The sequence below is a fragment of the Oncorhynchus nerka genome, linkage group LG12 (assembly GCF_034236695.1).
Source record: "Oncorhynchus nerka isolate Pitt River linkage group LG12, Oner_Uvic_2.0, whole genome shotgun sequence".
NCBI lineage: Eukaryota > Metazoa > Chordata > Actinopteri > Salmoniformes > Salmonidae > Oncorhynchus > Oncorhynchus nerka.
The window spans coordinates 8,946,831-8,957,628 of record NC_088407.1 but is presented as its reverse complement, the minus strand read 5'-3'; the positions used below and the strand labels follow the sequence as shown (position 1 = coordinate 8,957,628).

The following is a 10,798-nucleotide window of genomic DNA, read 5'->3' as shown; positions in this document are numbered from 1 at the left end:
GATGATTAATAATAAAGGCTCTGTATCTAGATGAGATGATTAATAATAAAGGCTCTGTATCTAGATGAGATGATTAATAATAAAGGCTCTGTATCTAGATGAGATGATTAATACAGGCTCTGTATCTAGATGAGATGATTAATACAGGCTCTGTATCTAGAGGAGATGATTAATAATAAAGGCTCTGTATCTAGAGGAGATGATTAATACAGGCTCTGTATCTAGATGAGATGATTAATACAGGCTCTGTATCTAGATGAGATGATTAATAATAAAGGCTCTGTATCTAGATGAGATGATTAATACAGGCTCTGTATCTAGATGAGATGATTAATACAGGCTCTGTATCTAGATGAGATGATTAATAATAAAGGCTCTGTATCTAGATGAGTTGATTAATACAGGCTCTGTATCTAGATGAGATGATTAATACAGGCTCTGTATCTAGATGAGATGATGATTAATAAAGGCTCTGTATCTAGATGAGATGATTAATAATAAAGGCTCTGTATCTAGATGAGTTGATTAATACAGGCTCTGTATCTAGATGAGATGATTAATAATAAAGGCTCTGTATCTAGATGAGTTGATTAATAATAAAGGCTCTGTATCTAGATGAGTTGATTAATAATACAGGCTCTGTATCTAGATGAGATGATTAATAATAAAGGCTCTGTATCTAGATGAGATGATTAATAAAGGCTCTGTATCTAGATGAGGTGATTAATAATAAAGGCTCTGTATCTAGATGAGATGATTAATAATACAGGCTCTGTATCTAGATGAGATGATTAATACAGGCTCTGTATCTAGATGAGTTGATTAATAATAAAGGCTCTGTATCTAGATGAGATGATTAATAATACAGGCTCTGTATCTAGATGAGATGATTAATACAGGCTCTGTATCTAGATGAGTTGATTAATAATAAAGGCTCTGTATCTAGATGAGATGATTAATAATAAAGGCTCTGTATCTAGATGAGATGATTAATAATACAGGCTCTGTATCTAGATGAGATGATTAATAATACAGGCTCTGTATCTAGATGAGATGATTAATAATACAGGCTCTGTATCTAGATGAGATGATTAATAATAAAGGCTCTGTATCTAGATGAGATGATTAATAATAAAGGCTCTGTATCTAGATGAGTTGATTAATACAGGCTCTGTATCTAGATGAGATGATTAATACAGGCTCTGTATCTAGATGAGATGATTAATACAGGCTCTGTATCTAGATGAGATGATTAATAATACAGGCTCTGTATCTAGAGGAGATGATTAATACAGGCTCTGTATCTAGATGAGATGATTAATAATAAAGGCTCTGTATCTAGATGAGTTGATTAATACAGGCTCTGTATCTAGATGAGTTGATTAATACAGGCTCTGTATCTAGATGAGATGATTAATACAGGCTCTGTATCTAGATGAGATGATTAATAATAAAGGCTCTGTATCTAGATGAGATGATTAATACAGGCTCTGTATCTAGATTAGATGATTAATAAAGGCTCTGTATCTAGATGAGATGATTAATAATAAAGGCTCTGTATCTAGATGAGATGATTAATACAGGCTCTGTATCTAGATGAGATGATTAATACAGGCTCTATATCTAGATGAGATGATTAATAATAAAGGCTCTGTATCTAGATGAGATGATTAATAATAAAGGCTCTGTATCTAGATGAGATGATTAATAAAGGCTCTGTATCTAGATGAGATGATTAATAATAAAGGCTCTGTATCTAGATGAGATGATTAATACAGGCTCTGTATCTAGATGAGTTGATTAATACAGGCTCTGTATCTAGATGAGATGATTAATACAGGCTCTGTATCTAGATGAGATGATTAATAATAAAGGCTCTGTATCTAGATGAGATGATTAATAATAAAGGCTCTGTATCTAGATGAGTTGATTAATAAAGGCTCTGTATCTAGATGAGATGATTAATAATAAAGGCTCTGTATCTAGATGAGATGATTAATACAGGCTCTGTATCTAGATGAGATGATTAATAGTAAAGGCTCTGTATCTAGATGAGATGATTAATAATAAAGGCTCTGTATCTAGATGAGTTGATTAATAAAGGCTCTGTATCTAGATGAGATGATTAATAATAAAGGCTCTGTATCTAGATGAGTTGATTAATAAAGGCTCTGTATCTAGATGAGATGATTAATAAAGGCTCTGTATCTAGATGAGTTGATTAATACAGGCTCTGTATCTAGATGAGATGATTAATACAGGCTCTGTATCTAGATGAGATGATTAATACAGGCTCTGTATCTAGATGAGTTGATTAATACAGGCTCTGTATCTAGATGAGATGATTAATACAGGCTCTGTATCTAGATGAGATGATTAATAATAAAGGCTCTGTATCTAGATGAGATGATTAATAATAAAGGCTCTGTATCTAGATGAGTTGATTAATAATAAAGGCTCTGTATCTAGATGAGTTGATTAATAATAAAGGCTCTGTATCTAGATGAGTTGATTAATAATAAAGGCTCTGTATCTAGATGAGTTGATTAATACAGGCTCTGTATCTAGATGAGATGATTAATAAAGGCTCTGTATCTAGATGAGATGATTAATAATAAAGGCTCTGTATCTAGATGAGATGATTAATAAAGGCTCTGTATCTAGATGAGTTGATTAATAATAAAGGCTCTGTATCTAGATGAGATGATTAATACAGGCTCTGTATCTAGATGAGTTGATTAATAATACAGGCTCTGTATCTAGATGAGATGATTAATAATAAAGGCTCTGTATCTAGATGAGGTGATTAATACAGGCTCTGTATCTAGATGAGATGATTAATAAAGGCTCTGTATCTAGATGAGTTGATTAATACAGGCTCTGTATCTAGATGAGATGATTAATAATACAGGCTCTGTATCTAGATGAGATGATTAATAATACAGGCTCTGTATCTAGATGAGTTGATGAATAATAAACAAAACGGTAAATGACTCGTGAACATACGCAACATAATATAATACTCAACAGAAAATATAAAACCCATTGACTTGAATACAGTTTATTTTGTATATTGATACATAATGCACAAATATATACTGCTCTCAAAACAGAAATCACTTCATTAACATTTCTATAATTCTGTCAGGTAGCAATACTGTGAAGGCTAAACGATTCTTTAAGGCAGCAATGCTGTGAAGGCTAAACGATTCTTTAAGGCAGCAATGCTGTGAAGGCTAAACGATTCTTTAAGGCAGCAATGCTGTGAAGGCTAAACGATTCTTTAAGGCAGCAATACTGTGAAGGCTAAAACGATTCTTTAAGACAGCAATACTGTGAAGGCTAAACGATTCTTTAAGGCAGCAATGCTGTGAAGGCTAAACGATTCTTTAAGGAAGCAATACTGTGAAGGCTAAAACGATTCTTTAAGACAGCAATACTGTGAAGGCTAAACCATTAGCAGTATATAATGGCAAGTTGTTCTAGTGAAGAGGGACAGTCATCTTGGGTAACAAGCGTTGGACTGACGGTCACTGAGGGTTTCGGGTCCTCATTCCAGCAGGATTGTCTAGGCTTTATAGCAAAACACGTTGCAGTAAAAGGCTTATCTATAAGGCTTTTGGCAGCTACATATTTAAAGATACATACTGACATTTTCTGTTGAGTGGGGGGGAGGGGGTGGGGGTCACAATGATCACCAGCCACTTGTTTTGGGAAACAACAGAGGGATTTTCCATAAGCCTTTGGGGGGGGGGGGGTGCCAGCCGCTTATTTAAGTCTACAGTTAGAGCTATCTATCTACCTACCTACCTATCTATCATCCTGTCTATCTATCAACCTGTCTGTCTATCAACCTGTCTGTCTATCAACCTGTCTGTCTATCAACATGTCTACCTGTCTGTCTGTCTGTCTGTCTGTCTATCAACCTGTCTGTCTGTCTGTCTGTCTGTCTGTCTGTCTGTCTGTCTGTCTGTCTGTCTGTCTGTCTGTCTGTCTGTCTGTCTGTCTGTCTGTCTGTCTGTCTGTCTGTCTGTCTGTCTGTCTGTCTGTCTGTCTGTCTGTCTATGTCTGTCTGTCTGTCTATGTCTGTCTGTCTGTCTGTCTGTCTGTCTGTCTGTCTGTCTGTCTGTCTGTCTGTCTGTCTGACTGTGTCTGTCTGTCTGTCTGTCTGTCTGTCTGTCTGTCTGTCTGTCTGTCTGTCTGTCTGTCTGTACATTACTTTGATCATGGTTTGCATTTGTAGGCTATAACAGTACATTCTCTTTGGCAAAACCTGAACTGAAAAAAAATGTGTGTCTCACACACAGCATGATATCTAATAATCACCAGCCTCCGAACACGATGAACAAATCCATGACTTAACCCAGCACAGGGAACAAGGGAAAGTTGAAAGAGACGAGGGAGGAAGATCTATCCCCCTCTCTGCTTGAAGAAAAGAAGATAGGAGCGTCTAGCTGTGAAAAGAGGGCAATATTTTCTTGACGACATGAAGGAAGGAGGGATGAAAGAGGAATTAGAGGGAGGGAGAGAGAGAGACAGAAAAACAGAAGGAGGGATGCAAGAGGAATTAGAGGGAGAGAGAGAGAGAGAGACAGAAAAACAGAAGGAGGGATGAAAGAGGAATTAGAGGGAGAGAGAGAGAGAGAGAGAGACAGAAAAAAAGAAGGAGGGATGAAAGAGGAATTAGAGGGAGAGAGAGAGAGACAGAAAAAAAGAAGGAGGGAGAGACATTAAAGGGAGAGAGGGAATCAAAGTGAACGGGGAGAGGGTTCAGTACTGGGGCGAGACCAGGGTAGGAACACACAGATTGAACTCTCTAATTGAATTTTATAGTATTATTTTTGCAGATGATTGATGATAAAGTGCCATGAACAGAAGAGGATGCCAGTGACAGTTACCAGGCTACGTGGTGGGAGATTTCAAAGATCAGACGAGGAGATGTGGGGAAGTCATTTGTTGATGTGTTGCAAAAGTTCTTTCTCTCGTTTCCTCTCTCATTTAACTTTAACACGTTAGTCGTACACCAACGGTCAAAAGTTTTTAGCACACCTACTCATTCCAGGGTTTTTCTTTATTTGAACTATTTTCTACATTGTAGAATAATTGTGAAGACATCAAAACTATGAAATAACGCATATGGAATCATACAGTAACCAAAAAAGTGTTAAACAAATCAAAATATATTTGATATTTGAGATTCTTCAAATAGCCACCTTTGGCCTTTGTTGGCAAGAAAAACCTAGGTATTTTCTAAAACCTTTGAATGAGTAGGTATTTTCTTAAAAACTTTGACCGGTTTGTGTATACTGGACGCTTTTATCCAGAGCAACTCACAGGAGCAATTAGGGTTAAGTGCCTTGCTCAAGGGCACATCGAGAGATTTTCCACCTAGTCGGCTCAGGGATTTGAACCAGTGACTTTTCAGTGGCTGCTAACAGCTAACTAGCTCGGCTACCCTGCCACCCTCCTGCTCTTCTTCTTCTCTCTTTTAGGTTATTCAGTCAGTTGTTCTTTTCTTTGGCTTTTCTCTTCCTCTGTGGTTTTCATCTCCTCCTCTTCCTCTGTGGTTTTCATCTCCTTCTCTTCCTCTGTGGTTTTCATCTCCTTCTCTTCCTCTGTGGTTTTCATCTCCTTCTCTTCCTCTGTGGTTTTCATCTCCTTCTCTTCCTCTGTGGTTTTCATCTCCTTCTCTTCCTCTGTGGTTTTCATCTCCTACTCTTCCTCTGTTGTTTTCATCTCCTTCTCTTCCTCTGTGGTTTTCATCTCCTTCTCTTCCTCTGTGGTTTTCATCTCCTCCTCTTCCTCTTGTTGTTTTCATCTCCTCCTCTTCCTCTGTGGTTTTCATCTCCTCCTCTCCTCTTGTTGTTATCTTTTTATTTTTTTATTTAGCTAGTTGTTCATTTAGTTCCTTTAGCAGGTCCACTGAACGGTCCGACCATCTTCATGGCTGCATAGTTCTAGATGTGAGAAGAGAGAGGGAATTAAATAACACGCACGCACACACACTCACACACACACACACACACACACACACACACACACACACACACACACACACACACACACACACACACACACACACACACACACACACACACACACACACACACACACACACACACATTCAACATTTCTATCTTACGTTCAGAAAAAAATATTATCTGCATTGAATTTCTAATCCTCACCATTTTAGGAAACACAGACATACACCCACCCCTACACACATCCCTTATATTAGGAAACACAGCCACCCACCCACCCACCCCTACACACAACCCTTATATTAGGAAACACAGACATACACCCACCCACCCACCCCTACACACATCCTTTATATTAGGAAACACAGACATACACCCACCCCTACACACATCCCTTATATTAGGAAACACAGACATACACCCACCCCTACACACATCCCTTATATTAGGAAACACAGACATACACCCACCCCTACACACATCCCTTATATTAGGAAACACAGACATACACCCACCCACCCACCCTACCCCTACACACATCCCTTATATTAGGAAACACAGACATACACCCACCCACCCACCCCTACACACTTCCCTTCATCAACTCACAGGGAAGGAGTAGAGGAAGACTCCGATGAAGAGGAAGAGGAAGAAGAGGAGGATGAAGAGGAGGATGAGGAATTTGTATCTCCCCCATAGGATGTACTTCAACGTCTTGTAGGGAGAGGAGAACCACAGGAACGATGTCTCAGGACGTCTGGAGAAAAGAGAGAGAGGAGGAGAGAGAGAGGGAGAGAGAGGGGAGGGGAGGGAGGGGAGAGAGAGGGGGAGGGGAGGGAGGGAGAGAGAGAGGGGAGAGAGAGGGGAGGGGAGGGAGGGGAGAGAGAGGGGAGGGGAGGGAGGGGAGAGAGAGAGGGAGAGAGAGAGGGGAGAGAGAGGGGGAGGGGAAGGAGGGAAGAGAGAGGGGAGGGAGAGAGAGAGGAGAGAGAGAGGGGAGAGAGGGGGAGAGAGAGGGGGGGAGAGAGAGGGGAGGGAGAGAGAGAGGGAGAGAGAGAGGGGAGAGAGGGGGGAGAGAGAGGGAGAGAGAGGGGGAGGGGAGAGAGAGAGGGAGAGAGAGAGGGAGAGAGAGAGAGGGGAGAGAGAGGGCGAGGGGAGGGAGGGGAGAGAGAGGGGAAGGGTATAGAGGGAGAGGAGAGAGAGAGGGAGAGAGAGAGGGGAGAGAGAGGGGGAGGGGAGGGAGGGGAGAGAGAGGGGGAGGGAGAGAGAGGGAGAGAGAGAGGGAGAGAGGGGGAGAGAGAGAGAGGAGAGAGAGGGCGAGGGGGAGGGAGGGGAGATAGAGGGGGAAGGGTATAGAGGGAGAGGGAGGGGAGAGAGAAGAGCGAGATCCAGAGAGAGAAATATTCATTAGTATAACAGGAAGTACCAGCTAGATCTACTGTCTCTGTTATATTATGACAGACCAACTGCAATGTCTTCCAAATAAAACACATATTTAACAGAAGTTATTGTGGGTGTAGTGAAGTGCTTGTGATACTAGCTCCAACAGTGCAGCCATATCTAACAATACTAACAATTAGAAAAGTACAATAATTGAATATAATAACAAAGAAAGAAATATTATGACGATGTTGGACTTCTGATTATAAATATATATTATATTCAGACCACCGTTCCCACATCTCATCACGTTACAGCATTTTTCTAAAATGGATTTAAATCTGTGGTTTTTTTTTTTCAATCTTCAATCTTTCATCAATCTACAAACAATACTAATGTTCATTTATTAAAAACTATTGAAATATCACATTTAAATCATTATTCAGGCCCGTCACTCAGTACTTCAGCACCTTCGCCAGCGATTGCAGCCTCAAGTCTTCTTGGGTAAAATTCTACAAGCTTGGCACACTTGTATTTGGGGAATTTCTCCATTTCTTCTCTGCAGATCCTCTCAGGCTCTGTCTGGTTGGATGGGGAGCGTCGCTTCACAGCTATTTTCAGGTCTCTCTAGAGATGTTTGATCGGGTTTGTCCACTCAAGGATGTGAACACTAGTCTTTTTATTTTTTATATAATTAGCATACATAAATTAAAACCAGTTTTTGAATTGTCATTATGTGCTATTGTTTGTAGATTGGGGGGGGGAACAATTTAATCAATTTTAGAATAAGGCTGTAATGTAGAGAATTTTTTTGGGGGAAACTGTCTGAATTCTTTCCTATAAAGACATGTGATGAGATGTTTAGACATTATGGACAGTCTGTGGACGGAATATTTAGGGAACAATGTCTCTGGCTGACTAGATGACACCATTTCTGAGAGCCTCTGTCAAGTGTCCTGGGAACTTATCGAGACTACAACATTTCTGGGACAGAACAGGACATAGACGACAGCGAATGAAGTAGACCGTGTGGTTCAGCCGAACGTGAATCAAGGCTCAGTAAGTTTTAATTTTGAGATCAGAGGAGGTGACTCACTGTGGATCCTCCAGGTGAGGGTTCATGTTTGGTTCATCTCGGCCCTGTCCTGCTGGTCTCTCATCCTGTTCCTGTTCTGAAACTATCTCTAGAGACATCTCCACTTTACCCTAGGGGGAGAGGGTGGAGGGAAAAGAGGGAGGAGGGGAGGAGAAGGGAGGGAGAAGAAGATGGGGAGAGGAGGGAGGGAGAAGAGGATAGGGAGAAGAGGGAGGGAGAGGAGGGAGGGAGAAGAGAGATGGGGAGAAGAGGGAGTGAGAAGAGAGATGGGGAGAAGAGGGAGGGAGAAGAGGGAGGGAGAAGAGAGATGGGGAGAAGAGGGAGGGAGACGAGGGAGGGAGAAGAGGATGGGGAGAGGGAGAAGAGGATGGGGAGAGGGAGAAGAGGATGGGGAGGGAGGGAGAAGAGGGAGGGAGAAGAGGGAGGGAGAAGAGGGAGGGAGGGAGAAGAGGGAGGGAGAAGAGGGAGGGAGAAGAGGGGGAAGAGGGAGGGAGGGAGGGAGAAGAGGGAGGAGAAGAGGATGGGGAGAAGAGGATGGGGAGAGGGAGAAGAGGGAGGGAGAAGAGGATGGGGAGAGGGAGAAGAGGGAGGGAGAAGAGGATGGGGAGAAGAGGGAGGGAGAGGAGGGAGGGAGAAGAGAGATGGGGAGAAGAGGGGGGAGAAGAGAGATGGGGAGAAGAGGGAGGGAGAAGTGGGAGGGAGAAGAGGGAGGGAGAAGAGGGAGGGAGAAGAGAGATGGGGAGAAGAGGGAGGGAGACGAGGAGGGAGAAGAGGATGGGGAGAGGGAGAAGAGGATGGGGAGAGGGAGAAGAGAATGGGAGGAGGGAGAAGAGGGAGGGAGAAGAGGGAGGGAGAAGAGGGAGGGAGAAGAGGGGGAGAAGAGGGAGGGAGGGAGGGAGAAGAGGGAGGAGAAGAGGATGGGGAGAAGAGGATGGGGAGAGGGAGAAGAGGGAGGGAGAAGAGGATGGGGAGAGGGAGAAGAGGGAGGGAGAAGAGGGAGGGAGAAGAGGGAGGGAGAAGAGAGAGGGAGAAGAGGGAGGGAGAAGAGAGATGGGGAGAAGAGGGATGGGGAGAAGAGGGAGGGAGAAGAGGGAGGAGAAAAGAGATGGGGAGAAGAGGGAGGGAGAAGAGGGAGGGAGAAGAGGGAGGGAGAAAAGAGATGGGGAGAAGAGGGAGGGAGAAGAGGGAGGAGAAGAGGATGGGGAGAAAATAGATGGGGAGAAGAGGGAGGGAGAAGAGAGAGGGAGAAGAGGGGAGGGAGAAGAGGATGGGGATGGAGGGAGAAGAGGGAGGGAGAAGAGGAGGGAGAAGAGGGGGAGAAGAGGATGGGGAGAGGGAGAAGAGGGAGGGAGTAGAGGGAGGGAGTAGAGGGAGGGAGAAGAGAGAGAGAGAAGAGGGAGGGAAAAGAGGGAGGGAAAAGAGGATGGGGAGAAAATAGATGGGGAGAAGAGGGAGGGAGAAGAGAGAGGGAGAAGAGGGAGGGAGAAGAGAGATAGGGAGAAAAGAAAGGATGAGCATAACCATTTAAGGGAAATATGAAGAAGCTAAACTATTAAAAATAAAATAATCTTAACGTCCTGTCCGTCCGTCCGTCCGTCTGTCTGTCTGTCTGCGTTTACTCACAGCGATGATCTTCTCCCCGTTGCTGTCACACACACACGGCCACCAGCCCTTGACCGTCTTCTGTTGGAACAGCGACACCAGTTTATCCTGTCCCTGTGACAGTATGTCTAAGGTACACTTCTCTGGGGATTTGGCTGGTCGCTGCATGTGATGAAGATCCATCTCTAGACAGCCTGGAGGAAGAAGAGAACATCCCTTTATTGTACGACTGGAGAATGGGAGAACGAGAGAAATGGAAGAGTGAGAGAGAGGGGGGGGGACGAGAGAAATGGAAGAGCGAGAGAGAAGGGGGAGAACGAGAGAAATGGAAGCGAGAGAGAGGGGGAGAACGAGAGAAATGGAAGAGCGAGAGAGAGGGGGAGAACGAGAGAGAGGGTGGGGGGAGAACGAGAGAAATGGAAGAGCGGGAGAGAGGGGGAGAACGAGAAAAATGGAAGAGAGAGAGAGGGGGAGAACGAGAGAAATGGAAGAGAGAGGGGGAGAACGAGAGAAATGGAAGAGCGAGAGAGAGGGGGAGAACGAGAGAAATGGAAGAGCGAGAGAGAGGGGGAGAACGAGAGAAATGGAATAGCGAGAGAGGGGGGAGAACGAGAGAAATGGAATAGCGAGAGAGGGGGGAACGAGAGAAATGGAATAGCGAGAGAGGGGGGACGAGAGAAATGGAAGAGAGAGGGGGAGAACGAGAGAAATGGAAGAGCGAGAGAGAGGGGGGAGAACGAGA

General features: G+C 43.4%; 1 protein-coding gene across 1 annotated transcript in view; it reads right to left on the bottom strand.

Annotated features, from left to right (window-relative positions):
* Window positions 1-3,045: 3,045 nt before the first annotated feature.
* dysf (dysferlin, limb girdle muscular dystrophy 2B (autosomal recessive)) overlaps window positions 3,046-10,798 on the bottom strand; it is a 322,514-nt gene continuing 314,761 nt past the window's right edge. The window contains exons 42-45 of the mRNA XM_065026004.1: window positions 10,078-10,250; window positions 8,455-8,564; window positions 6,591-6,738; window positions 3,046-5,957 (exon numbers count right to left, since the gene is read on the bottom strand). Of these exons, the coding sequence (XP_064882076.1) occupies window positions 5,898-5,957; window positions 6,591-6,738; window positions 8,455-8,564; window positions 10,078-10,250 (491 nt within the window). The 3' untranslated portion in view covers window positions 3,046-5,897. The remainder of the gene's footprint in view (window positions 5,958-6,590; window positions 6,739-8,454; window positions 8,565-10,077; window positions 10,251-10,798) is intronic.